This window comes from Gymnodraco acuticeps, unplaced genomic scaffold, assembly GCF_902827175.1.
Source record: "Gymnodraco acuticeps unplaced genomic scaffold, fGymAcu1.1, whole genome shotgun sequence".
Classification (NCBI taxonomy): Eukaryota; Metazoa; Chordata; class Actinopteri; order Perciformes; family Bathydraconidae; genus Gymnodraco; species Gymnodraco acuticeps.
The window spans coordinates 357,763-382,109 of record NW_022992129.1 but is presented as its reverse complement, the minus strand read 5'-3'; the positions used below and the strand labels follow the sequence as shown (position 1 = coordinate 382,109).

At 42.3% G+C, this 24,347-nt stretch overlaps 2 protein-coding genes across 5 annotated transcripts; both read right to left on the bottom strand.

Annotated features, from left to right (window-relative positions):
• Positions 1 to 3,440: 3,440 nt before the first annotated feature.
• On the bottom strand, positions 3,441 to 10,934 carry si:dkey-57a22.11 (uncharacterized protein LOC569865 homolog). Of its 4 annotated transcripts, none has more exons than XM_034203705.1 (10): positions 10,771 to 10,934; positions 9,431 to 9,562; positions 9,139 to 9,314; positions 8,893 to 8,967; positions 8,491 to 8,558; positions 8,212 to 8,363; positions 6,529 to 8,097; positions 5,380 to 5,865; positions 3,838 to 3,952; positions 3,441 to 3,743 (listed from the first exon to the last, which is right to left on the bottom strand). In XM_034203705.1, exons 2-10 carry the CDS (start codon positions 9,519 to 9,521, stop codon positions 3,608 to 3,610), a joined length of 2,868 nt encoding a protein of 955 aa, XP_034059596.1. In that variant the 5' UTR covers positions 9,522 to 9,562; positions 10,771 to 10,934; the 3' UTR covers positions 3,441 to 3,607. The 4 variants fall into 4 exon arrangements, with proteins under 4 accessions (XP_034059596.1, XP_034059597.1, XP_034059594.1 ...); XM_034203706.1 differs by having other exon boundaries at positions 5,380 to 6,435; positions 7,099 to 8,097; XM_034203703.1 differs by having other exon boundaries at positions 5,380 to 8,097.
• A 1,369-nt stretch (positions 10,935 to 12,303) lies between these two features.
• slc15a2 (solute carrier family 15 member 2) lies at positions 12,304 to 22,618 on the bottom strand (the record flags this gene model as incomplete). Its single annotated transcript, XM_034203654.1, is given in 3 exon segments — positions 12,304 to 13,461; positions 14,339 to 14,587; positions 22,519 to 22,618. Coding segments are annotated over 3 exon segments (565 nt in total), but the record flags the coding sequence as incomplete, so codon positions are not given.
• Positions 22,619 to 24,347: the final 1,729 nt, after the last annotated feature.

Genomic DNA, 24,347 nt, shown 5'->3' with positions numbered 1-24,347 from the left:
TGTTTGTCTGAACACCTTGTTTCTCTTGTGCATTAAGAACACTTGTGTTAGGGCATGAATTAACAATAAATAGGTTATATACAGTATAAAATACCACGTACTGTCCGTCCTCCTATGCCACCCTGGCATGACCTCTTGCCTCCCCTTTGCCCCCCCATGTAAAATATTCTAGAACCGCCACTGGTTCATGGTGATTGTGCCTTTTAGGGAATATTGTTACAAATACCAGACAATTAAAATGTCGTGCTGTGCGCTTGAATGTACTAACAGAACTTCCAAGAAGTCTAAAATGATAATATTATACATGTTAACCCCGTTCGCAGGTGTTTGTGTGCTTGGTAGCTTAGCTTGTTACTTATTAGCCAGCTAAGGACGTAACCCTTTATGCATACATATACATTTTAGTTTATGATTCAGCCTTGGGTAAGACTTTTATAGTCTATGGCTATGACGCCCATAATGCTAAACGGGAGCAAATGTTAATAGGGGACCCAATTATCCCAGTGGTGGCCGCCGGAGCTAACGGAGCCGCAGGGGGCTAGCTCCAGCCGGCGTCCCGGAGCTAGCCCACTGCGGCTCTGTTAGGACCGGGCGGTGGAGTCCGTCTTTTCTCAACGTGTGAATGACAAGCATTAAGAATAACAAAATATAGCTAATTCTCTTGCAGATTGTCTCATTTGATTATGAATGTAACGTTTATATAGGGGAACTACACTGTTAGCAGTAACTTGGTATGCATGTATTTCATGTTAGCTTAGCTTCTTAGCCTGAGCTAGCTCTGTTTACTTCCAGTTCGGAGGCAGCAGGTCCCGCCTCTTTGCCCTTATTTGGAGCAGGCGGGATTAGACTCTGACGTCACAGTCGAGCCGTTAGTGGCCGATTTATACATCCATGCTGCCGGGTCCCGCATGAGCTCAGCCGCCTCCTTTTTTATTTTTATTTTTATCATTTTCTTTTCTTTTTTAAAGCTTTTCCCCAAAATCAGCACTTTTGAAACAGGAAGTGAAATAGAGGGATATGAGGCATGGATAGAATGGGTGATCTGTTTGGTATTTTGAGCAAAACACTTCATAGACATGTTTTTTATATATTTTTGATATATCTGAGACCTATGCTATTGCCTAAAAATAGCATGATAGGTGACCTTTAAGTACAAATTTGAGGTACTTTCACTGAGTATTCTCAGTTATTTATGCTACTCCTACTCTACTACATTTTAGAAGCCAATATCATACTTTTTACTCCATTACATTTATTTTACAGCTTGAATTACATTTTAGGTTTAGATTATTAGCTAACACAAAGTCTAAATTAATTATTAAATACATGTTTACATATATGTTTAGGTTAATATATCCAGCTGCCGTATATAAAGTTATTCAAATTAGATCCACCTTTACCGGTTGTGATAAAAACATATAGTAACGCAGTAACTCTACTGATTCTGAAATGGGCCATTAAGCATGAGGAGTACTTTGACTTTTGGTGCTTTAAGATGAGATAAGATAAGATGGTACTTTATTGATCCCAATTTGGGAAATTGTTTTTGTTGCAGCAGCATAAAAGACAAGGCATTTTTACAATAAAACTGTAAATAAACAAGAATAGAAATAAAATAAAAAATATACATGTTGAAATAGAAAATATACATGTAGATATTATATATACAAATATATATATTCAAAAATATATGACATATGGAATATAAAAGTATGTCCTGATGCTAATACTTTTGTACTTTTACTTTGATAAAACGCTTGACTTTTCCGCGTAAAAAACTACTTTTGAAATGTAGTATTGTTACTTTTACTTGCGTACAGGATCTGAGTCCTTCTTACGGCAGCTCATTGTGGAATAGCCTCCCAACTGAGACACGGGATTGTCCCACTCTCAATTGCTTTAAAGGTCAACTCAAAGAATGGTTGAGAAATGAACAGACGTGCCATCACCGCTAAATGCACTACAATACAGGGGTATCTCCTCTCGCACTTTAGGTAGCTCTTGTATCTTCTCTTGCACTTTATATGTCGTTGCTGCTATATTGTATTACCATGTCATAAACAGTGGCGTTTTTATATGTACAAAAGTGGTGGGGCACAAAAAACTCAGATGTCTATAAGCTTCTGCAGTGAGGTTCATGGCTGGTGAGGCACTGGCACTGACTCTTCAGGTTTACAAATATTATATTTTAACCTAAATCAAAATATAATAATATTTTCAAAAGCTTTTTTTGTCTGATGCTTCAATTCATTTTAAACAGACAGTTCAACAGAAGGATACCCACATTTTAATTTTATCATTTAAATATTGAATTGTTCTCTCAGTAAGATCCCATTTTCAATAAAATTGCAGTCTTAACTTGACTTGAAGATTAAGTCCATTTGCCGATCCTTCTGGACAAAAATCTCTATTACTTTTTTGTAAAAGTCCTCCTTATGTTCTTGTAGTTTTAAAAGTCTATATTATCCGGCTGAACAAAACGTGCATTTATCTAACAGGTTTGTTTCCCACAGATCTTATTTGGAGCTATTTTCTAAAATCCTATGGAGAAATCTCATTGCTTTTTTTGTCGAGGGAAGCTTACTTCCGGGTTTTAGGACGCGTCACTGCAGCTCTCTCGTCTCCTCTTCACACACCACACTTTTCGCGGCACACGTACTTACAGCCAATCAGCTCTGAATGATGTGAGATGACGTATGGTGGGGATGGCAGCACTATGCCCCTATGGTCATTATTTCTTTGCCACACACATTAAATAGGAAAATATTCTGAGCATGCGCAGTGTAGTGTTTACAGTCACCATTGACTTAGACAGTAAGAGGGAAGGGCAGGATCGGGTTTTGTCCCACATGGCTCTAAACAGCTCAATAGGCTTGATTGATTGATTGAAAAGTTTATTAACAGCTTGTATATTGGGTACAGTACAGCTCAAAACATACAATTGTTAAGGGGATGCAGACCAGAGAAAGACTTTCGTCTTGTTTACATCAGGGTCCCCCATTTCCAATTCATCATATAACTAGGCACACACTGTAGACACTAATTAGCAGAACACAGACTAAAACAGCAATGTACAGACGAATCAGATGATTAAACATGATCTTAAAATATATTTAATATATTTTTTTGCATTTTTTTGTAATCATTATTTTTAATACTTTCTGCTGACACTAGGTGGGGCTGTGCCCCTAATGACCAGTCGCCACTGGTCATAAATACTTGTGTGTGCTGCTCTTGTTTTTTTGCATATCATGTATTTAGTTTTTGCTATGTTTGTCAAATGTAAACTTCTTAAATGTTTTATGTGAGGGACTGCGGGTGGAAATGAGCTCAAAGCTAAATCTGGCACTGTTACGCTTGACACATGTAAATGTTTTAAGTGTTCATTACTGTGCATAGTCCCTGCCAAATAAACGATTAAATTAAAAAAATTACACCACTGATGGAAGTAAGTGTTTACATTTAATATTTTCACACAGATCACACGTTTGTCCAGTCTAATCTACAACATATGGTTTCAAGCAATAAATAAAGTCTTTATTAAGCTGAATAAAAAAACAACAATTAAAAATGTAAACAAGGCAAAAAAAATAATTAAAGAGTAGAATCAGTCCACCAGCAAAACAGATTTCTCCAACTTGGGTTTGGTGGTCTTCTTCTTCTTCTTCTTCTTCTTCTCCTCCTTGAACACAGGGGAACTCAGAAACTTGCAGTCTGTGAATTTGTCGCCACGCCTTATTTTACTGTTGAAAGAAGAAAGAAATACACATGATTACTGGCTGCTGTTTTTCTGGTTTCATTTACGCTGATTCTTCTCGACGGGTGGAGGCTCCTCACCCGTTAATGGTCGGCTCCTTGTAGTTGACTACACCTTTCCCTCTCCGGCTCCTTCCTCCATTTTCATGCTCTGGGGTGGCAATGGTGTTGGTTAGTGACGTTAAGACGCCCCCTGCTGCAGCACAATAAATCACAGTTAAGTTGCCTTTTAAAAAAATGGAACAAAATTGAATCTTAAAGGTAGGCTAGGTAAGAATGGAGAAACCAGCTCGAGTGCGCTAGAATTTGAAAGTATGCAGCCGAAAAAAATCTGCCTCTTCCTTCAGACTTCCTTACAGAGCCCCTCCTCCAACACACACGAGCGCGCACATGACCAATGAGGGCACGAGATAAGTTTGTGCACAGATGGAAAGCTGACAGGCAGGTAGGCCATCCAGTTACTTTAGCCGGGCCGGCTCAGATGATTCACGGCTTCCAGATGATATTTTTTAATGTATTTATTGTCAAAGCATTTAATGTATTCATTGCTATTGGGATGTTAAGAGCATTCCATGGAATATAACAAAGTGTTTCTGAAGTTACCTACCCCATCTTTATGTACATTTTTTGAAGTGGGGTTGTGTGAGGAACTTCTATACACTTCTACGGTCAGTGCAGGAGATGTCAGAAACAGCATAAAGTCAAAGCAATGTACTTCTGAGGGTGGGTATAAAATACGTTTTTCTGATGCTCACAGAACATATTGCTTTTATCCTCATACGATGTAGAGTAAGTAATACATTGACTTAATGGATAAAAGCCCACTGATTTAACACCATCCTTTTAATCCTGGTTGATTCGAGGGCCGTACCCGAATATTCGGTTGTTGGGCCACTATTCGGTTTTCAATTTCGTTATTCGGATATTCTTTTTTTTTGGCAGCCGCGCTGCACTGCAGCTGCCAAATTGAATTTATTGAAATCTCCAATATCAACTTAAGAGCTTGTGCCTCTTCAGGGGGTGCCAACACTTAACCATAAACTTTATCGTTTACTTTCTCCGTCTTTATATGTAGATATTACTTTTCGCCGTCACGTTGTTTCCATAGCGAGAACAACTTCCTGTCAACAGCGCTAACTCGCCTTCATAATAAAAGCATTGTCCATACAAAATAGGAAGCCAAGCCAAATTACACTTAAGACATATACAACTGCAACAAAAGTAACAAACACAATACCCTTTTCAATTTCAAAGAACATAAATTGGGTTACATTAACAAATAACTATAAAACAACAATACTGTAGAATAATAAAATGAATGCCTTAATAAACCGAAATACACGTGTTAAAAATGGTATTACGTTTGTACTGTATTCCACCTTTTAAATATGTCAATGCCTGAATTTCCCAGAATTTCCCAATTTGAGCTGAATAAAGTATCTATCCATCTATTACTAATAACCATGTTCTCGCAATCGTTTACACTCAATACATCTTTACATCCATAACGGTGTTGATGTTGAACAGGTTGCAATTGTACGACCAATCAATGTCATTTAACTTCTTTACTACACTAGATAAAAACAATTTGAGCACACAACAAAGAGAGAAAACAATGGTTACCTAGAGAGGGTTTAGCTGTGACGGCAGGGGACTCTTTGGCCGCTCGGACAGATGTCTTCCTCCTGGGAGTAGCCAGTAAAGAGTCGATCTCGGTGTCATCAAGGACATTTACGTCCATCCATGGCGGCATCTCGTCCATCAGCAGGTTTCCCACATCCTGACGAACCGCCTCCTCCCTGGTGTCCAGATTGTTTAACACATGAGTGGTCCTCTTGTTCTTTAATGTAACAATGTCTTGAGTTTTCCGCCTGTAGACGATCATTGTCTCCTGTGGCTTTCTGCCTCCTGTGGATGTGTGTGCCGCCGTGGATGTCCTTCTACACCACTTAGGATTCCGTGCCATCCCGAACTTTGACTCGCTTGGTTTTGAATCAAATAAATCGCCAAAGCTGTCATCTGACTCGTTTATGTGAGAATGCAAGTCTGCCATTTGTAAATCGTCTAGTTGTTCCTCGTTTCTCTCAGGAACGCCATCGCCACGGTGATGTGAGGCATCCCCGCCGTCCTCAAGATAACACACTTCATTTTGAAAGCTAATTCTTTTGTCTTTCTTCTTTCTTTTACTTAAATTATCTACACGCTTTTCCCTTTGAACTTTCTTCTTAGTAGATTTACTCTTTCCCTCTCTCCTGGCTTTTTTAGATATCTGAACCTCTGATGCTGAAGTACGCTCTTGGTCCAGCGCCAGTACCTCGAGGTCATCATTGCAACTGAAATCCTCTTGAAGGGCTTCTCTGTCCATAGTGGCCCGCCATGGATGCTTACAGGAGCTTGGCGTTTCCTTGATAAGGTCTCCTTCGCGGTGCTGGTTCGATTCTGAATTATTTAGATCAACGCCGGCATCCATGACTGTTGCCGGTTCTTCCGTCCCACAAGTGGAGGTTTCAGTAGAAGGCATTAAGTCCTGCTCTAGGGCACTGACTTCTGGTGACACTCCGATAGAGAAGATGCTTTCCCTGGCCACTGAGACCACGAATGTCCCTCTGCATTTCACTCGCTGAGTTATTCTCTTTATTTTGCACTGCGGTTCAGAGAACTCTGATTGGGTGACTTCATCTGCACAAAACGGGAACTGCTCAGGTGGTTCTTGCTCGTTGCATGCTTCATATTTTCCATGACGTTCTTCTTCTTCTTCAACGCCACGGTGATGTGAGGCATCCCCGCCGTCCTCAAGATAACACACTTCATTTTGAAAGCTAATTCTTTTGTCTTTCTTCTTTCTTTTACTTAAATTATCTACACGCTTTTCCCTTTGAACTTTCTTCTTAGTAGATTTACTCTTTCCCTCTCTCCTGGCTTTTTTAGATATCTGAACCTCTGATGCTGAAGTACGCTCTTGGTCCAGCGCCAGTACCTCGAGGTCATCATTGCAACTGAAATCCTCTTGAAGGGCTTCTCTGTCCATAGTGGCCCGCCATGGATGCTTACAGGAGCTTGGCGTTTCCTTGATAAGGTCTTCTTCGCGGTGCTGGTTTGATTCTGAATTATTTAGATCAACGCCGGCATCCATGACTGTTGCCGGTTCTTCCGTCCCACAAGTGGAGGTTTCAGTAGAAGGCATTAAGTCCTGCTCTAGGGCACTGACTTCTGGTGACACTCCGATAGAGAAGATGCTTTCCCTGGCCACTGAGACCACGAATGTCCCTCTGCATTTCACTCGCTGAGTTATTCTCCTTATTTTGCACTGCGGTTCAGAGAACTCTGATTGGGTGACTTCATCTGCACAAAACGGGAACTGCTCAGGTGGTTCTTGCTCGTTGCATGCTTCATATTTTCCATGACGTTCTTCTTCTTCAACTTCTATGTGAGCCTGTTGCAATGTGGACTGATTGCTCTCGCTCTCACTTTCACACGGTAGAAGAGGAAAAGCCACAAATGTTTTCCTGTTGGCCGAGGAGCCGCTCCTGCTTTTAACCCTAGACGTCCTGCATGTGACTCTGGACCTTCTTTCTATTTCAGCGGTTTCCTTTTCTGGTACACTTTTGCAGGCTTTTGAGTTTTCAAAATCAGGATCTGTGAAATAATCATCCAGATCCGATACGCCAATTCCATTTGAATCTGTTTTTGACTCATGGTCACGGGATTTCTGTTTGTCCTTTACCATTTTCTTATGGTTTCCAGGTTCAAATTTGTTCAGTCTGGGAATGCGCGAGGTATTGCCACTCCCACCCAGTGTTTTGGGTAACGGTAGCTCAATATTATCTGGTTCTATTACATCATGTAGTGCAGGGCCTTCTGTCTGTAACAAAGTCCCAGTGGGAGAACTCTGAACTTCACTCCGCTTCAAATCTGCTGAGATCTTCACTTGTGGATTTTCCGCCACACTTGACACAAAGGCTTGTTCCTTATCCTTCTTGGCTTTTGGCTTTACAGAGCGGGCTTTTCTCTTAGCCTTGGTTTCCACAACAACTATCTCTGCAGAATCACTCACTGTAATTTCCATTGATGTATTCAGAAGCACAGTCTTCTCTTGTTTGGAATCTTGTTCAAGGGGAACGTCATCAGGAAGAGATGGGTTGGGTTTTTCACATGTGCTTACAGCTGAGGGGGGTTGGGTTTTTTGTAAACAGGGGATTGACTTCATATCAATCCCAGGTTGTGAGAACATGATTGACAGACTCTCTACTTCTTCCCACAGGCTGCTGGACGGATGGGATTTTCCTCTCTGGGGAATCTGTACAAGCAGGCTTGAACGCCTTTTCTCTGGATCTCTTATATCTATGGAAAATAAGTTGTGAAAAATGTATAAATTACTTATTTCCAGGGAATTTTCATCAGTGCATTCAATGGTGATTTGAAATCAGAAACAACACAAAATCTTAAGCTCCGTACCATTGAAAGCATCTGTGGACTTTCTGGGTCTGTTCAGGATATTAGCGACGTTTGAAATGGGTTTCTTTTCGGGTAAATCTGCTGGTTCTTTTTGGAAGGGACACAACATAGGCTGTGCCATTTCTGGCTGAGGTGGCTGCTCATCTGTTGGACTAAAAATTGGGGTTAGGGGGGTGGAGAGCGAGATAAAGAGAAAGAAATAGCAGATGTCATTCAAAGCCACCTTAAAAAAACATTTATTTCAAAGTATTTACTAATCTGAATACTGCATTTGCTCACCTTTCCACTAAAAGATTCTCGTTGTTGATGCCACAAGATAAGGTCTTGTTGTCCTCAGCAACTTTATCCTAAAATACAGTAACAATCAAAGATTGTGAGTGGTAAAGTTTGACATTTGCAGGGATTATCAAGTCTAAAGTTCAATCTTATCATTGTAAGAATTATGTTAGATAGCAGTTTGACTTTTAAAAATCCATGCCAAAATATGACCAATGAAAATAAGCAAAAGGAAAATCAAGCGCCATGTCTGTGCCTGACTAAAAAGATATCCAGTTGGTTTAAAACAACACACTGCAAAAAAAACGTGTGTCCTGCCTGCCATAGTTATAGGAGATAAATATTGTACTCATCACTGGCAGACAACACAGCTGTTTTATTAAACTTATTCAGAGGAATCCTTACGCCATCAGAAAACAGCTCATCCACCATGTCCAAGTGCTCCAGAGTGTTGCTACGGAGGGTGTCCAAGATGAGGAGCTGGAAGACAAAAACCAAGATGAATCACAGTCCATATAATCAATCATCATATCAAACAGAAAACTTAGGAGACCGTCGCTGCATTATTATGACTAATTGTATGGCAAGAAGTTATTGCCACCTGCCCAAAAGGCCTTGATTTTGATATTTATTTAAGGCAATTAAACCAACCAGTTTCCTTTGCTTGTATTTCTTGGTGGCCAGCTCGAAGCAGAGTGCCTCCACCTGTTTCTGATAGTGCACAATGTCCATCTCCAGCTCCCGGCTCCTCTCCTTCTGGACCTCCAAAGCAACAGCTAAGGCCTTGTTGTTGGTCTTCAAAGAGATCTTGAAGAACGAGGAGGTGTCTGGGGACGAAGCATCACAATATTAATTCAAAATATTTACTTCCTTTCGAGAAAAAAATGATATAAAACTTGTAGTATACAAATGTTAATGTGTATAAAATGAAAGACAGACTCACTGAGGATCTTGTGTTTGATCTTTGATGCCGTAACAGTAGCTGAAGTCAGCTTGGACGGCTTTAAAGAGGCCATTGTCCTCATAGGCAACATCACTATATCAAATGTACAGATGTCCGAGTGAAATAAATAACCTGAAAGGCAAAACAATTGTTAGCTTATGTTCATGATGGTTCAGCACACAGTAGCATGTAATGTTAATAATGTTGGTTTGATGGTGGATTTTTGTAGGATTAAGTAGGGGAGAGATGCAACACTTTTTGCATTTCTCTTAGTTACTCAGAGACTATTTGGTCTAGACCAACTTATGCTAATTACCAATAGCATTTAAAGATAAATATATTATGATATATTGTCCATATGTTGCGACTGACCCAACCTGGGGACATTTGCATCAGGGACGATTGCAACATATTTAAAATACTCTATACTTCACTATTTAATTTTCACTTTTTGTCTCAATGAGTATAGTATTCTTCAAACATGTATTGTTTTAGAATAATATTATAGTTGTATTTATTTATAGAATAATACAATTGCATTATTTATTGTACAAACCTGCAACTATTCTATAACTGACTGCGACCTTGGGTTTTGGGTGAACTATCCTGATTATTTACCTCACTATAACTTCTGCATCTTCAAAAAAGGAATATCAATTTGTATTTGGTTTGAATAACCTTTAAATCTCTGCAAAATAACTTGTTTTTCTACTTTTTTATGTATGGTCTATCTAGCCTTGACATAACACCATGTTCTAGCTACACACATTTTAACACATGCTTTTCATTTAACTGAAAAGTCAACAAATTAAGTATTCAAACAAAGTGAGTTTGGATCAACAGTCAGGAGGACAGTATCACACATTACAATTCACGAATAACATACTTGTATACCTCCAAAACTACATTATTCAATAAATGCAGCAGCACATGTAAAAGGTGGCTTTCTTACTGAGCTCCTACAGTATGAGTGTCATCACAACCGTCTCCTCTCGTCTCCCCTAAGCCGCACATTAACAGCTGTTTAACGTTCATTGACATCAACACAACAGTATCTTTCAATCTGAACACAACAGTATCTTTCAATCTGAACACAACAGTATCTTTCAATCTGAACACAACAGTATCTTTCAATCTGAACACAACGCAATCGTAACTTTGAGGAAAATCCAACTCTGAGAACTTTTTGCGGAGCATAACTGAGAAATATGTTGTTGTTCTCTAACGTTTGCTGACGTTACGTTGAGGTTATCTATTTGTACGTGATTTGAATGATATTTATGCTATGCTAACCCAGCTAAGTAGCTATTCGCTAAGTAGAAAATGTGGACAAAACGTACCGTTATCAAACGTAAACCAGCCGTAGACTTCGCCTCCAACACATGTTCGTGATTAGATATCGAAAATGTATTAATATTTGATCACACTACGAAATTAGATCATTCAAATTAACGGTGGAAAACACGGCTGATTTCAAATCCAAACATAAAACCGCCCCGTAGATCGGCGCATGCGCTGTGAGTCATGTGATAGAAGATGGGAGCCAATCAGGATCGTTTTAAGTTTTTCTCCCTGATCTTGTCTTTTCAGGCACTTTGATGAGTTGCTTTAACAACATTTTAAACTCTAATGCTGCGTTCACACCAGACGCGATGCGAATATTGAGACCCTAATATTGCAAATATTGCGACCCTAATGATTTAAATAAGGTCTATAAAACTGTTCTTGCTGGGTAGATTTTAAGCTAAAAATAAACGATACACTGATTTACAGACGGCCTTTTCCCAGTGTAAGTCAACGGGAAAAGTATTGTTTGGGCCAAAATGACGTCACGGACGCTGTACCTACTCGGTTGATATTCCTCCTTCCTACAGAAGTTCAGAACAGATAATGAAAGGATAAAATACCATTTGTCAGTATAGTGCTATACATAAAACCTTCTTTCTTGTTCAGTGTCTGATACTTTACAACCACGAATAAAAAATAATAAAAAAATACAACAAGTATTATATATAATGATGTAAAATATATGATAGTCAGAAAGTCTGACACTGGGTTATTTCAAATCAAGCCAATAAACTAATGTGTTCAAACTGGCTTTACTTACTCCTTTGACTGTAATTTTCCTCTGTGGTTTCATACGCAACACATTTTAGTTTTGTAATGCCACTAATATTTTATTTATTCGTGTTTTGAAAGGTTCCCTAAAAATGATTGTTATTATTTGTATTATATGTGCCTATTTCGTGATAAGGCTGTTTTTTTCTTCTATGGAAGCCTCACTGGAGTTGCAGGGTGGAAAGCTGTGAAAAAACGGAAAGATCTGTGGCTGGCTGCAAAATGTCATCCTCCTAGCTTCCGGTAGCTAATGCTCTGGTGTGAGAAAAAAAGGTGAGCGAAGAGGGAGAGTGATTCTCCTCTCATCTGTCAAGGTCCTTGAGATTAACCTCCGGATGTGAAATGTCACAGACAAACTGATCTTGATGTGAAGAGGGACGCCAGATCACTTCCTGGTGTTGTTGTCCTGCACAAACTAATCCCGTTTTAGCATTTGCATTGGTTCTACTAAAGCAAGAGAAATGGCCACTTGAATCAATTTAGTATGCTAATAAAACCACATCATTCGATTGAATATTGCCAAGATATGAACATCTGTTTTCGGCATAATGTTTTCCTGTCACTTTCTAATGAAAATTGACATTGAACAGCGACAGAAGGATGATCGTAATGGTTTTATGATTGATGAAAGCTGTGTAAGGATGTTTTGAATACACACACAGGTCTCACATCTCAGAGAGAAAGGATGCACATGTACGAGAGTGATAATGCATTGTGTTTCCAATATTCAGTGAAACACAAATAATATGAGACGGTTATTTCTTGCAGTACAAAATTGTATTCAAATGTACAATGCACATGTTAATCTTCAACATTTCAAAAGGCAAAGAAAGCTTTAGCATCACATTATATTTACAGATTTGTATAGGGAGCAGCAAAATGAACAATTCCCAGAGTAAAACAAAAACTAAATCACATGTTTTTTTGTCTTTCTAAGGACAATACTGTTGGTTTTGCATGTTTTTTTAATGATAAATATTGTAATGTGTTAGTAGCAAGTAGCTAGGAACTTCCTTAATGTGTTAAAAAGATGCTGTCAAATCTCATATTTGGCACTGATGAGCTTTGTTTCAGAAAATCTAATCAGTGATAGAGGCAAAAGGAAAATGTATGATGATTTTGACGCATTAAAGTTAAATATAATCATGATTTAAGATTGTTTCTGACTTCTATGGCGGCAAGAGACACATCGACACTAAGGTTACTGACTGCATTTGAAATGAAAGGCCTCTAAACATGCACAACCACCAGATGCAATGGTCCTTTAAATATCATTGCTACAAACACACAATGTAAACTGAACCTCTGTTAAAGAACATTATTATTATTTAGCTTCATGGAGCGATACGCAACAAATATAAACATAATATTTGACATTAATTTATAATAACACTATTGATCACGGTGCGGGAAATCACACAGGACTTCTCCTTAAAACACTATTTCATGAAAATACTTTTCTGTTAAACATTTTTAAGTGACTGGATGTTAAAAAACCTTTGACACAATATTTTATATGTTGTGTCAAACAAATACATTACTTCTAAACACAAGAAATGTCCACTGATCACATGTTCATTACCACACAAAAAAGTAACTTAAAATAAAAATATATAACAGATAAAAACGTTCACATAAATCATCCATCGTTTTGAAATCAGCTACAGATAAAAGTTGGAGTTTGTAAAGCAGCACCGTTACAATCTGGTGCTCTTTCCTCTTTTGTTCAGCTTTACGTCATTAAACTTATTCTTCACGTGGTCCTCGTCATCGTCATCTTCCTCCCTCCCTGAGTCCTCCATGCGAGTCTTGTCCAGCTGATCGGGGTTGACGTAGGTGTAGAAGTTCGCCATGACGGAGAAGATGATGCAGACGCCCAGCAGCAGCCCGGCAAACAGCAGGAACTCTTTCCACTGAGAGAAAAATACCGGTTAGTGTGTGACCTGAGAGAGAGAGAGCAATACATAATGCCTGTAATGCGCATTAAATGTGTGTTTTATATAAGATAAAATAACAAAAAGGTGTTTTATAGAATATAATGCTACAGTATAATATTATTAGAAATATGGGGATTATAAATATGAGTCATAACCTCTTGCTTGATCATCAGAATCTCACAGCATTAACAAATAACTTTTAGGAACATTTAATTTAAAAAGGGATACACTACAGGTAATCAGGGAAGATATTTGAATGTATATATATCACAATGAAACTTACTAAGTTGATCACTTATATTAAGGCAAAGATTATTTGTATCAAAATGTTCTGTAATGTATTTCTTCAATATATGGATAATTAATTCAATATATGGCTTGTTTGCATACATCCCCATTATCTTATAGATAAAACCAGGTTCAACACATTCTTGTTCAGTCAAAAAGTCAAACGTTTTTAAAGAGGGAAGTGCGGATAACTCTGTATCACTCCATAACTCAAATATACTGTTGACAGTATTAAAAAAAGGAAAGAGAAAAATGGCCTTTAGATATATTTATTGTAAAAATTATTTTTGGAAGACACTACATGTACTGTATTATGCTTACATTTGCAAATGAATCTAATGCTGCTTCTGTTGAATTTAGGAGAAATCCTCAAACACAAATATACACATTTAATAAAGTAACAACTAAATGTGTATTTTCTTTGTGTGAAAGTGTGCTAGCTGAAAAAAGACATGTCATGGAAGCAAAATGGCCCAAATCCAAAAACTGACATATTCTTTCACATGTAACTAGTAAATTATGGTATACATTTTTACAGTGCCCACAATTTCCTATATCACCCTACCTGCTCCAGTCCCGCTCCCTCGGCCACAATCAGCACGATCACGTTTCCGAACGCCACGGTGAGCAGCCAGCCAGCCTGCAGCACAGACTTCATGTTGGCCGGAGCCTGAGAGTAGGAGAACTCCAGGCCAGTGATGGAGAACATGACCTCTCCTATGGTGAGGAGGACGTACTGAGGGATCTGCCAGGCGATGTGCACGCTGTTGGCTTTCACATCCTCCATCCTGTGAGCCACAATTTGACCTGATGCCTGACAAAACACACACAAAGAGAGGGTTCCTTAAAGGTTATATATTATCCAAAATCCACTTTTGCATGTATTTTCTACATCAGTGTTTCTCAAACTTTTTCATACCAAGGACCACTTAACCAATAAAAAAACACTCGCGGACCACCTAACTCCACAAATGTCCAAAAACACATAGTTTTTTACAAATTGCCTGAAAATGGTACAAACAAGTGGCAACATGTGTGATGAAGATGTTTATCTGGGATATATTATGCAATCGAAAGTGAAACTTAAGCTCGCTCCATTGCAGAGATATTCCCGCGAGAGTGCGAAAAACTTTAATTAATTAATTAATTTAAAATGTGAAATTTTACCAATATACTCATGGACCACTAGGGGGCGCTCACGGACCACCAGCGGTCCACGGACCACACTTTGAGAAGCACTGTTCTACATCAACATGTGTCCCCTCTGTGTAAAGAGACTCTGAAAGTTTCAGGAACAAAGATTCTCTCTCTTTTTGTCCTGATCCATTTCTATAAAAACCTGTCTGAAAATGAGCTGATCAGATTTTGACCACTTTATGATGTCATAACGATTTTTTAGCTTGTGTAACCCCTTAAGGCCCGGACACACCAATCTGACAACAAAGAACTGACACAGACCGACCCCGACTGTCGCGTCGCCTCGCGTCTCTGCGGATTGGCGATGTGTCGCACTGGAACACACCGCAAAGACTTCAGCCGACGGCCAAGAAGCACTTACGAACTGCGCATGCGTGAGTGGCAATAACACTCCTTACCAGCAGGCGGCGGTAGTGTGTATTCGTCATTCAAAAGAGGCAACAACCCTGACAGACTGCGTGATACACCGAGAGAAGAAGAACAGACTGTATGATATAAACAAACAACAAATGGCATGTGCGTTCCATTTTCACTCTCCTCCATCGAAAACATGTTTCTGTTAAGCTCCGTGATCGCTTTTCAGGACTGAACCCACAATACAAACACGGACAGAAAAACAGGAGTTAGCAGCAAAAGGTTTTCATTACAAATCGTGACAGGGGATACTAACTGTTGTTAATATAGTCCAGGAAAGGGGATAAAAAAGCGAGGGAATGGGGATCCTCAGCCGAGGCTCCGGAGTGAGCTGGGGATTATCGCCAGGCAGATGAAAGGAGGGTTGAGCCTGTGTCTTTACACTCCCGAGAGCGAGTAGGTTGGAGCAGGAGTTAGGGTTTGTCCTACCGGACAGGAGTGTGGCGAGCAGGGGTTTCAGAGCTGAGGGGAGCGAGCAGGCTGGAGCTGGTTGCGTGGAGAGCGGATGAATCCGACGAGGAAGTGGGCTGGACGTGGCTAGCGGAGGAGGTGATGATGGGTTCTGAATAGAGAGACAAACAGGTAAGACAAAAAACTGATTCCAGAGTTGTGTCAGGCTAGGCTAGAAAGCAATACGTTTACCAGTGTAATCTTGACGACGAACTGGTGAAGACTGGATGAGGAGACCGGGTTAATAAGCAGGTGTGGATGAGTAGATGATCAGGATGAATGAGAAGCAGCTGCGGAGATGAATTGGCGGGAACCAGAAGTAGGTCAGCCACTCCCAGCCCGGGAGACAAACACAGACAGACAGACAACAAAGAAAAAGGGAATCAGAAGGAGGGAGTACTGCAAATCCTTACAGTACCTCCCCCTCAACGGGAGCCTCCTGGCGACCACCAGGCCTGTCAGGATGGGCCCTGTGGAATTCCCTGACCATGACTGGGTCCATGATTCGAGAACGAGGAACCCAACAACGTTCCTCCAAGTTGTAGCCCTCCCAGTCCACCAAGTATTGTAGACCCCTACCCCGGCGTCTAACATCCAGGAGACGCCGCACGGAGTAGGCTGGATGGTTATCGATGACACGGGGGGGAGGAGGGGGAACGGCCGGAGGGCACAGGTCGCTGGTGAGAGCTGGCTTGATTTGAGAGATATGGAAAGTGGGATGGATTCTCATATTTCTGGGGAGCCTTAAACGGACAGCAGAGGGATTGATGAGTCGCACAATGGGGAAGGGACCAATAAACCGAGGGGACAGTTTCTTGGACTCGGTGAGGAGGGGGATGTTCTTGGAGGACAACCACACCGATTGTCCAAGGGCGTAAGGGGGAGCAACATGTCGACGGCGGTTGGCCGACTGTTGACTCCTGGCAGAAGTTTGGAGGAGAACCAAGCGGGTGTCCCTCCAGATCTTACGGCAACGTTGGACATGTTGCTGGACAGAAGGAACAGCCAACTCACTCTCCTCTTCGGGGAACAGGGGTGGCTGGTATCCCAGAGAGGCTTCAAAGGGTGAGAGTCCCGTGGCAGATGAGGTGAGGTGATTATGTGAGTATTCCACCCACGGTAGATGGGAGCTCCAGGTCCTCTGATTACTGTTGGCCACACAGCGGAGAGCAGACTCCAGGTCCTGATTTGCCCTCTCAGTTTGGCCGTTGGACTGGGGATGAAAGCCAGATGTTAAACTAACTGAAGCTCCAAGAGACTGACAAAAAGCCTTCCAAACCTGAGATGTGAATTGTGGACCACGGTCGGAGACAATGTCAGCTGGGATACCGTGTAGACGGAAAACATGCTGGGTAAGATGTTTGGAGGTCTCCAGGGCTGAAGGGAGCTTGGGTAGAGCAGGTTGGAGCAGCCCAGCGGGTTTCTGATGGGAGGCCTTGTTCCTAGCACAAGTTGTGCAAGCTGACACAAACTCCCTAGTGTCCCTGTTGACTGTAGGCCACCAGAAGTGTCTTCGGAGGAGAGAAAGTGTTCGATTGGCACCGGGATGATTCGAGAAACGGGAACTGTGGACCCACTGCAGGACTTGGGAACGAACAGAGTCGGGAACAAACTGACGGTTAGGCGGACCGCTTCCTGGGTCGGGTTGTTCCAAAAGGGCCTCTTGAATGAAATTACTAATCACCCAGGTGATGGCTCCCACAACACAACTCAGGGGGAGTATAGAGTCAGCAGAGGTTACTGGACTCCCAGACGAGAACGATCTGGACAGAGCATCAGGCTTGGTATTTTTGGAACCAGGGCGATAGGTGAGGGAGAAGTTGAAGCGGCCGAAGAAGAGAGCCCACCTAGCTTGTCGGGAGTTCAGCCGCTTGGCTGACTGGATGTACTCCAAATTTGTATGGTCCGTCCAAACCAGAAATGGCTGCTCGCTGCCCTCGAGCCAGTGTCTCCACTCCTCCAAAGCCATCTTCACTGCCAGCAGTTCCTTGTTGCCCACATCATAGTTTCTCTCTGCAGGGGAGAGACGGCGAGAGAAAAAAGCACACAGTGAAGCTTGTTGTTTGGCCCTGCTGTCTGAGACAGGACAGCGCCCACTCCGATATCTGATGCGTCAACCTCAACAACAAATTGTTTGCTGGAGTCCGGCTGGATGAGGATGGAAGCAGAAGTGAACAGCGACTTGAGTCTGAGAAAGGCCTCGTTAGCCTCAGAGGTCCAGGAGAACTTGACTTTGATGGAAGTGAGACTGGAGAGTGGAGCTGCGATCCTGCTGAAGTTTTTAATGAACCGGCAATAAAAGTTGGCGAACCCCAGGAAGCTCTGCAATTCCTTCCGCGTCGTGGGGACTGGCCACTCAGAGACAGCGAGAATCTTTCCAGGATCCGCCTCCAGCCTGCCTTGTCTGAGGATAAATCCAAGGAAGCTGACACGTTCCTGGTTAAACTCACACTTCTCAGCCTTGACGTACAGCTTGTTCTCTAGCAGTCTCTGTAGAACCTGGCTAACGTGATTCTGGTGTTCCTCCAGGCTCTTGGAAAAGATCAAGATATCGTCGATGTAAACAAAAACAAACCGGTTGAGGAAATCCCGCAAAACATCATTCACCAGGGACTGAAAAACTGCTGGGGCATTTGAGAGTCCGAAGGGCATGACGAGGTACTCAAAGTGGCCAAGGGGAGTGTTAAAGGCGGTCTTCCACTCATCACCTTGGCGGATCCGAACCAAGTGGTAAGCGTTTCTGAGCTCCAGCTTTGAGAAGACGGTGGCACCTTGGAGAGGCTCAAAAGCAGAGTTAATCAGTGGAAGTGGGTACTTGTTCTTCACAGTGATGTTATTCAATCCACGGAAGTCAATACAGGGATGTAGTGATTTATCCTTCTTGTCCACGAAGAAAAACCCCGCACCCAGAGGGGAGGAAGAAGGACGGATTATTCCAGAAGCCAGAGAATCACCAATATATTTCTCCATGGCCTCTCTCTCAGGCCGGGACAGATTATAGAGTTTGCTTGTTGGTAACGGTGCTCCAGGAAGCAAATCGACGGGGCAGTCATATGGACGGTGAGGAGGGAGAGAAAGAGCCTTATCCTTGCAGAAAACTTCCCCCAGATTGTGGTAAACCTCAGGTACGCCAGATAAATCCACATCAGAAGAATCACAAGGAGCAGACACTGGTTTAGCAGGAAATGGAGGTACAGTTGATTGCAAACAGTTAAGGTGACACTGCTGATTCCAAGCAATTATCCTTCCTCCAGCCTAATCAATATGAGGGTTGTGAGCGCGAAGCCAAGGGTAACCAAGAACCAACGGGGTAGATGGAGCGGAAATGACCTTGAGTTGGATTTGTTCTCTGTGATTCCCCGAAATAAACAGAGTTACAGGTAAGGTCTGCTGGGTCACCCTAGAGATTCGTTGGCCATTTAAGGCATAAGCAGTCAGGGGGTCCGATAAGGATTCCAATTGAATTCCCAGCTGGTTGGCAAGCTCCAGGTCCACAAAACTGTCCTCAGCACCAGAGTCTATGAGGGCGGAAAGGGGCAAGGTCTGAGAGTTGGAACAGAGTCTGGCAGGTATGAGGAGACGGCGCAAAGTAGGGGCAATAATTGAGGTAGGAAGTGTACTCGCCAGGACCCCCAAATTCACCGACGAGCGCCTGCGTTTGGGCGGACAGGGCGAAGAAATCTAATGAGAAAGGGAGTCATAATCCACTGATGAATTTAGTGCCTCAGCCCAGGTTAAGTCTTTACCACGAAGCAAATTCAATACATAGTTTATCTTGGTAACATCAGAAGAAAAATACTGGGGGCGCTGGCGAAACACCTTGTTGCACTGAAAGATAAATCCCCTGCATTTCTCCACCTCACCATGAAACGGCTCAGGGTCGGTGATGGGGAAATCCCGGCATGGAGTGGGTACTGGAGGCGGATTAGAGGTGGCAGGAGTTATAGCTGCTGCCGTCAGGTTGGAGATCTGAGCAGCCAGGTTAGAGATGTGCTGAGCCATGGATTGGTTACTGTCCACCAACGCACGGATTAACTGTTCATGTTGACCCAAAAGATTGCCTTGATGAGACAGGGCGTGCTGGACAGTGGAGGAGTCCGGTCCGGGGTTTGTGGGGTTCATTTTATGACCAGTTCGTTCTGTTAAGCTCCATGATCGCTTTTCAGGACTGAACCCACAATACAAACACAGACAGAAAAACAGGAGTTAGCAGCAAAAGGTTTTCATTACAAATCGTGACAGGGGATACTAACTGTTGTTAATATAGTCCAGGAAAGGGGATAAAAAAGCGAGGGAATGGGGATCCTCAGCCGAGGCTCCGGAGTGAGCTGGGGATTATCGCCAGGCAGATGAAAGGAGGGTTGAGCCTGTGTCTTTACACTCCCGAGAGCGAGTAGGTTGGAGCAGGAGTTAGGGTTTGTCCTACCGGACAGGAGTGTGGCGAGCAGGGGTTTCAGAGCTGAGGGGAGCGAGCAGGCTGGAGCTGGTTGCGTGGAGAGCGGATGAATCCGACGAGGAAGTGGCTGGACGTGGCTAGCGGAGGAGGTGATGATGGGTTCTGAATAGAGAGACAAACAGGTAAGACAAAAAACTGATTCCAGAGTTGTGTCAGGCTAGGCTAGAAAGCAATACGTTTACCAGTGTAATCTTGACGACGAACTGGTGAAGACTGGATGAGGAGACCGGGTTAATAAGCAGGTGTGGATGAGTAGATGATCAGGATGAATGAGAAGCAGCTGCGGAGATGAATTGGCGGGAACCAGAAGTAGGTCAGCCACTCCCAGCCCGGGAGACAAACACAGACAGACAGACAACAAACAAAAAGGGAAGCAGAAGGAGGGAGTACTGCAAATCCTTACAGTTTTGTGTGGTACTGGTGCTATCAGCCCTTGGATTGTTACTGGTGGAAGACATTATCAAGAAGCGGAGGAAGCGAATGATTAGGAGAAACCGCACTAAATGGGTGAAAGCATGGATACTACAGCGAGAAGCTCATGGGGCTTTCCCGAACCTGTGTCGAGAGCTGGAGGTCAATGAAATTCCAGATTTCAGAAATTTTGCTCGGCTTTTTCCAGTTCAGTTCCACATGTTAGGAACTCATCACTCCAATCATCCAGAGGGAAAACACAAATTACCGGGATTGCATCTCCGTGGGGGAACGTCTGATGGTTACGCTGCGATTTTTGGCAACAGGTATGCAAGCTAAGGATGTTGCTATATTTAAAATTGCAGCACTTTGTATATTATTGTATATTATGCTTCAGCAGTGGTAGACAAAGTACTTACACATTTTACTTCAGTAAAAGTAGTAATACCGCAGTGTAGAAATACTCTGTTAGAAGTAAAAGTCATGCATTAAAAGATGTATACTAGTGTAAGTAGAAAACCAAATGTACTTAAAGTACCAAAAGTACTGCTTGGTAGCTTCATAGCAACTAAAGTAATCAACTATCTTGTAAACCAGGGGTGCCCAACCTTTTTTGAACCGAGAGCTACTTTTAAAGTTGCCAGTCTGCCGAGATCTACCAGTCCAAATAGAGAAGCGTAGCCATTACTGACAGCCTACTACCAGGTAAATACACACTTCTACTTGTATAAAACTGACCTTTGTACGATGAATACTTCATAAAATACTGCAGATCCTTTATCTTACCTCTTTCTATACACACATACAAGTATTTAACTAAAGTTACACAACAGTGTTGTTGATACGGAGTTGGAGTTTATTCACACGTCACATACTACAGTGGGTAATGTTTTCAATGTTTTCAAGAGAACTCTTTAGTTCTCATGAACTAAGTACAGATCGCGTTCACACCGGAATAAGTTCCTGGGGGAGGATTAGGCAAATGAAGCCGTTGACGTCACTTCGTCTTCTTCTGCTTTGGGTTTACTGGCAGGCCGCAAACAACTTCACGGCGTATACTGCCACCCGAAGTCCCCGGCCGGAAGTCCCCGGAGTTGGGGACTGGTCAGTAGAAGCTGCTGGGACTCCCAGCAGCTTCTACTGAAGCCTTCCGAGTAAATCGCCAGAACTCTAACACCTCCTCATCTCCACCGCTCCCATGTTTTCTTTTGTGTTGCCATAAGTTAGTCTCTCTGCGTTTGTGCACTGGGCTAATGCTAATGCTAATAATGCTAATGCGAGGGTAATAAAATGGCGGCTTCACAAAACCTTTTTGGAGTTTTACGGGGCGTGGTTTGCAATCCGCCCAGCCAATCAGAAATAGGAACCTTTTTCTCCCACGAAAGTACCTGCTCTCTAGCAGGGACTGAAAAGGGGTAAAAAGGTTCTGATGAACTAATTTTAGTTCCGGCTCTTTTTGTTGTGAACGCGACATTTCGGAACTATATCGGAACTAGTGGGAAAAGTACTGCGGTGTGAACGCGGCTATTGTGTTCTTTTTAACCAAATATCTCTCAGAGGGGCGTGGGGAGGGGCTCCTTATTTTCATCTAAAGTAACAGACAGAGAATCAGCACTTTGGAAACAGGGCTGAAACAGAGGGGATTATGGGATGCTCCAATGATCTGTTTGGTGTTTGGAGCCAAACACTTCAGAGACATGTTTTGCATATATCTGAGACCTATAATAGATTGATGAAAAACAGTATAATAGGGGACCTTTAAATGCCATGTTGTAAGAATATTTAGATCTGGATATACAGTAAGCATACTGTCTGACCTCCATGAGTATGAAGGTGTAGGAAGCTCCAAAGTCCAGCAGGCCGAGGTTCAGTTCTGAGCATTTCCCTGAAGTTGAGCTGCAGCTGACGGCCGGATATCTAACAGGAGGAAGGAGGTGCATGAAGGTGGAGATGAATTAGAGACAAACAAAGAAGAATGCATAGAAATTAGAGACGATGCAAATTAAAAAATATTCTGCTTCAGCATAATCTATTGTAGGCATGATCTTATTAAAGATCTTATCATGTATCAGGGATTTTAATTTAAAATAAATTATTTAAAGGGCCCATGTCATGCTTTTCCGGTTATTACCTGTCCCCTTGTGTGTTATGAAGGTTTGTCTGCATGTAAACGGTCTACAGAGTCAAAAACCCTCAAAGTACACCCTGTAGAGAGTAAAACTCAGAAACACAGAAAATACCTGTCTATGCTGCCCCAGAACGCCTCGTTGGAGATTTCTCATTTTCCATTGTTTGCTTCCTGGGTTCTGTGACGTGTGAACACCCAGATCAACAACAAATGGCCGGATTGGCCCAAATGGACCAATCCGCGGAGCACCTCACACACCAGGATCCCTTGGCTAACAAACAGAGAGTCCCATTGACTTGCATAGAGCTCCCTGAACGTTGGTAATAGACGAGTTGGGATCGCGGAGAAATGCTCTCCGCAGACCCATTCTCACAGCGTTATAAACCTTTTTCTTTCTCAATATCAAGCCACACTTATTGTTTTTACTTCGACTGTGAGTGTTTGTGTGCTCAGGATGGGTTTCGCTTGTACTCGCTGTATTGCCGACCTGGAAACCTGTCCGCTCCTCGCAGCAGCTGCGAGCAGCAACGAGCTCGCAACGTCCCGACCAATCAGAGCACACTGGGCTCACAGGGAGGAGGGGGGGCAGGAGCTCCAACAAGCCGTTTAGGATAGAGAGTGAATACACAGACTATACAGAGATGCTTTATGAGAAACCAATGCAATTTTGGAAAATTGCACAATTTAAATCTATTCTAGTAGACCTCAACAATGGAATTATGATCAGTAGAAATGGCCATGACATGGGACCTTTAAGAATTGTATTTATCTCCACATATTGACTTTTGGCTGTTTTGGTCTCCCAACAACTCAACAAAATACCTGGCTTTCAGCAGCTAAATGCTAATACAGTATGTCTGTTCATTGTATATATATATATATATATATATATAGTGCTGTCAAAATTATCGCGTTAACGGCGGTAATTAATTTTTTGAATTAATTGCGTTAAAATATTTAACGCATTTAACGCATGTGCAGAATGGCCCGCCCCATACGTGCCACCAGTGGCAGCGCCAGGGTATGGCTGGGGTAGGCTACACCCATACCAAGAAATGGCTTAGCCCCACCATGAAAAATGATGTTAAAGGAAGCAAAATAAAGTCTGCCAACTCGCGCGGAGTAAATTGCACAGACAGCAGTTAGTAAGATTGATTTCAGTAGCCACGGTTTTGAAAACTTTTGTCACGTAGTGATCGACTTCTCAATAGAACATCTTTGATAACGGCGTGGTGTTGTTGCAGGAAGTCCCGACGGAGAATACTTTTGCTATAGTACAGGGGTGCACATAACTGGTACGCAGGTTATGTGCGTAATCTGAAATGCGAACCGTCACTTGTGTCACAAAGCGCATTTGCGTACCGACGTACTTGTGAAGCTTTTCCAGAAGGCGGTTAGATCACCGGACAACAGAGTCGGTCTCCGTGGGCACAGACAGGGCTGCTGTTAACGTCGGTCTGTACAACGGAATTGTGCCAAAACTACGCCAACCGGCTGCGGAGGGAGAACTCCCCCCTT

Excerpts from the sequence above, each read along its gene's own strand:
- si:dkey-57a22.11 (XM_034203703.1), bottom strand. The coding sequence starts at position 9,521 with ATGTTGCCTATGAGGACAATGGCCTCTTTAAAGCCGTCCAAGCTGACT. Across the intron at positions 8,098-8,211 it reads GTCCACAGATGCTTTCAATG|ATATAAGAGATCCAGAGAAA; the intron begins GTACGGAGCTTA and ends TATTTTCCATAG. Across the intron at positions 3,953-5,379 it reads CACAGCTAAACCCTCTCTAG|CAGGGGGCGTCTTAACGTCA; the intron begins GTAACCATTGTT and ends ATTGTGCTGCAG.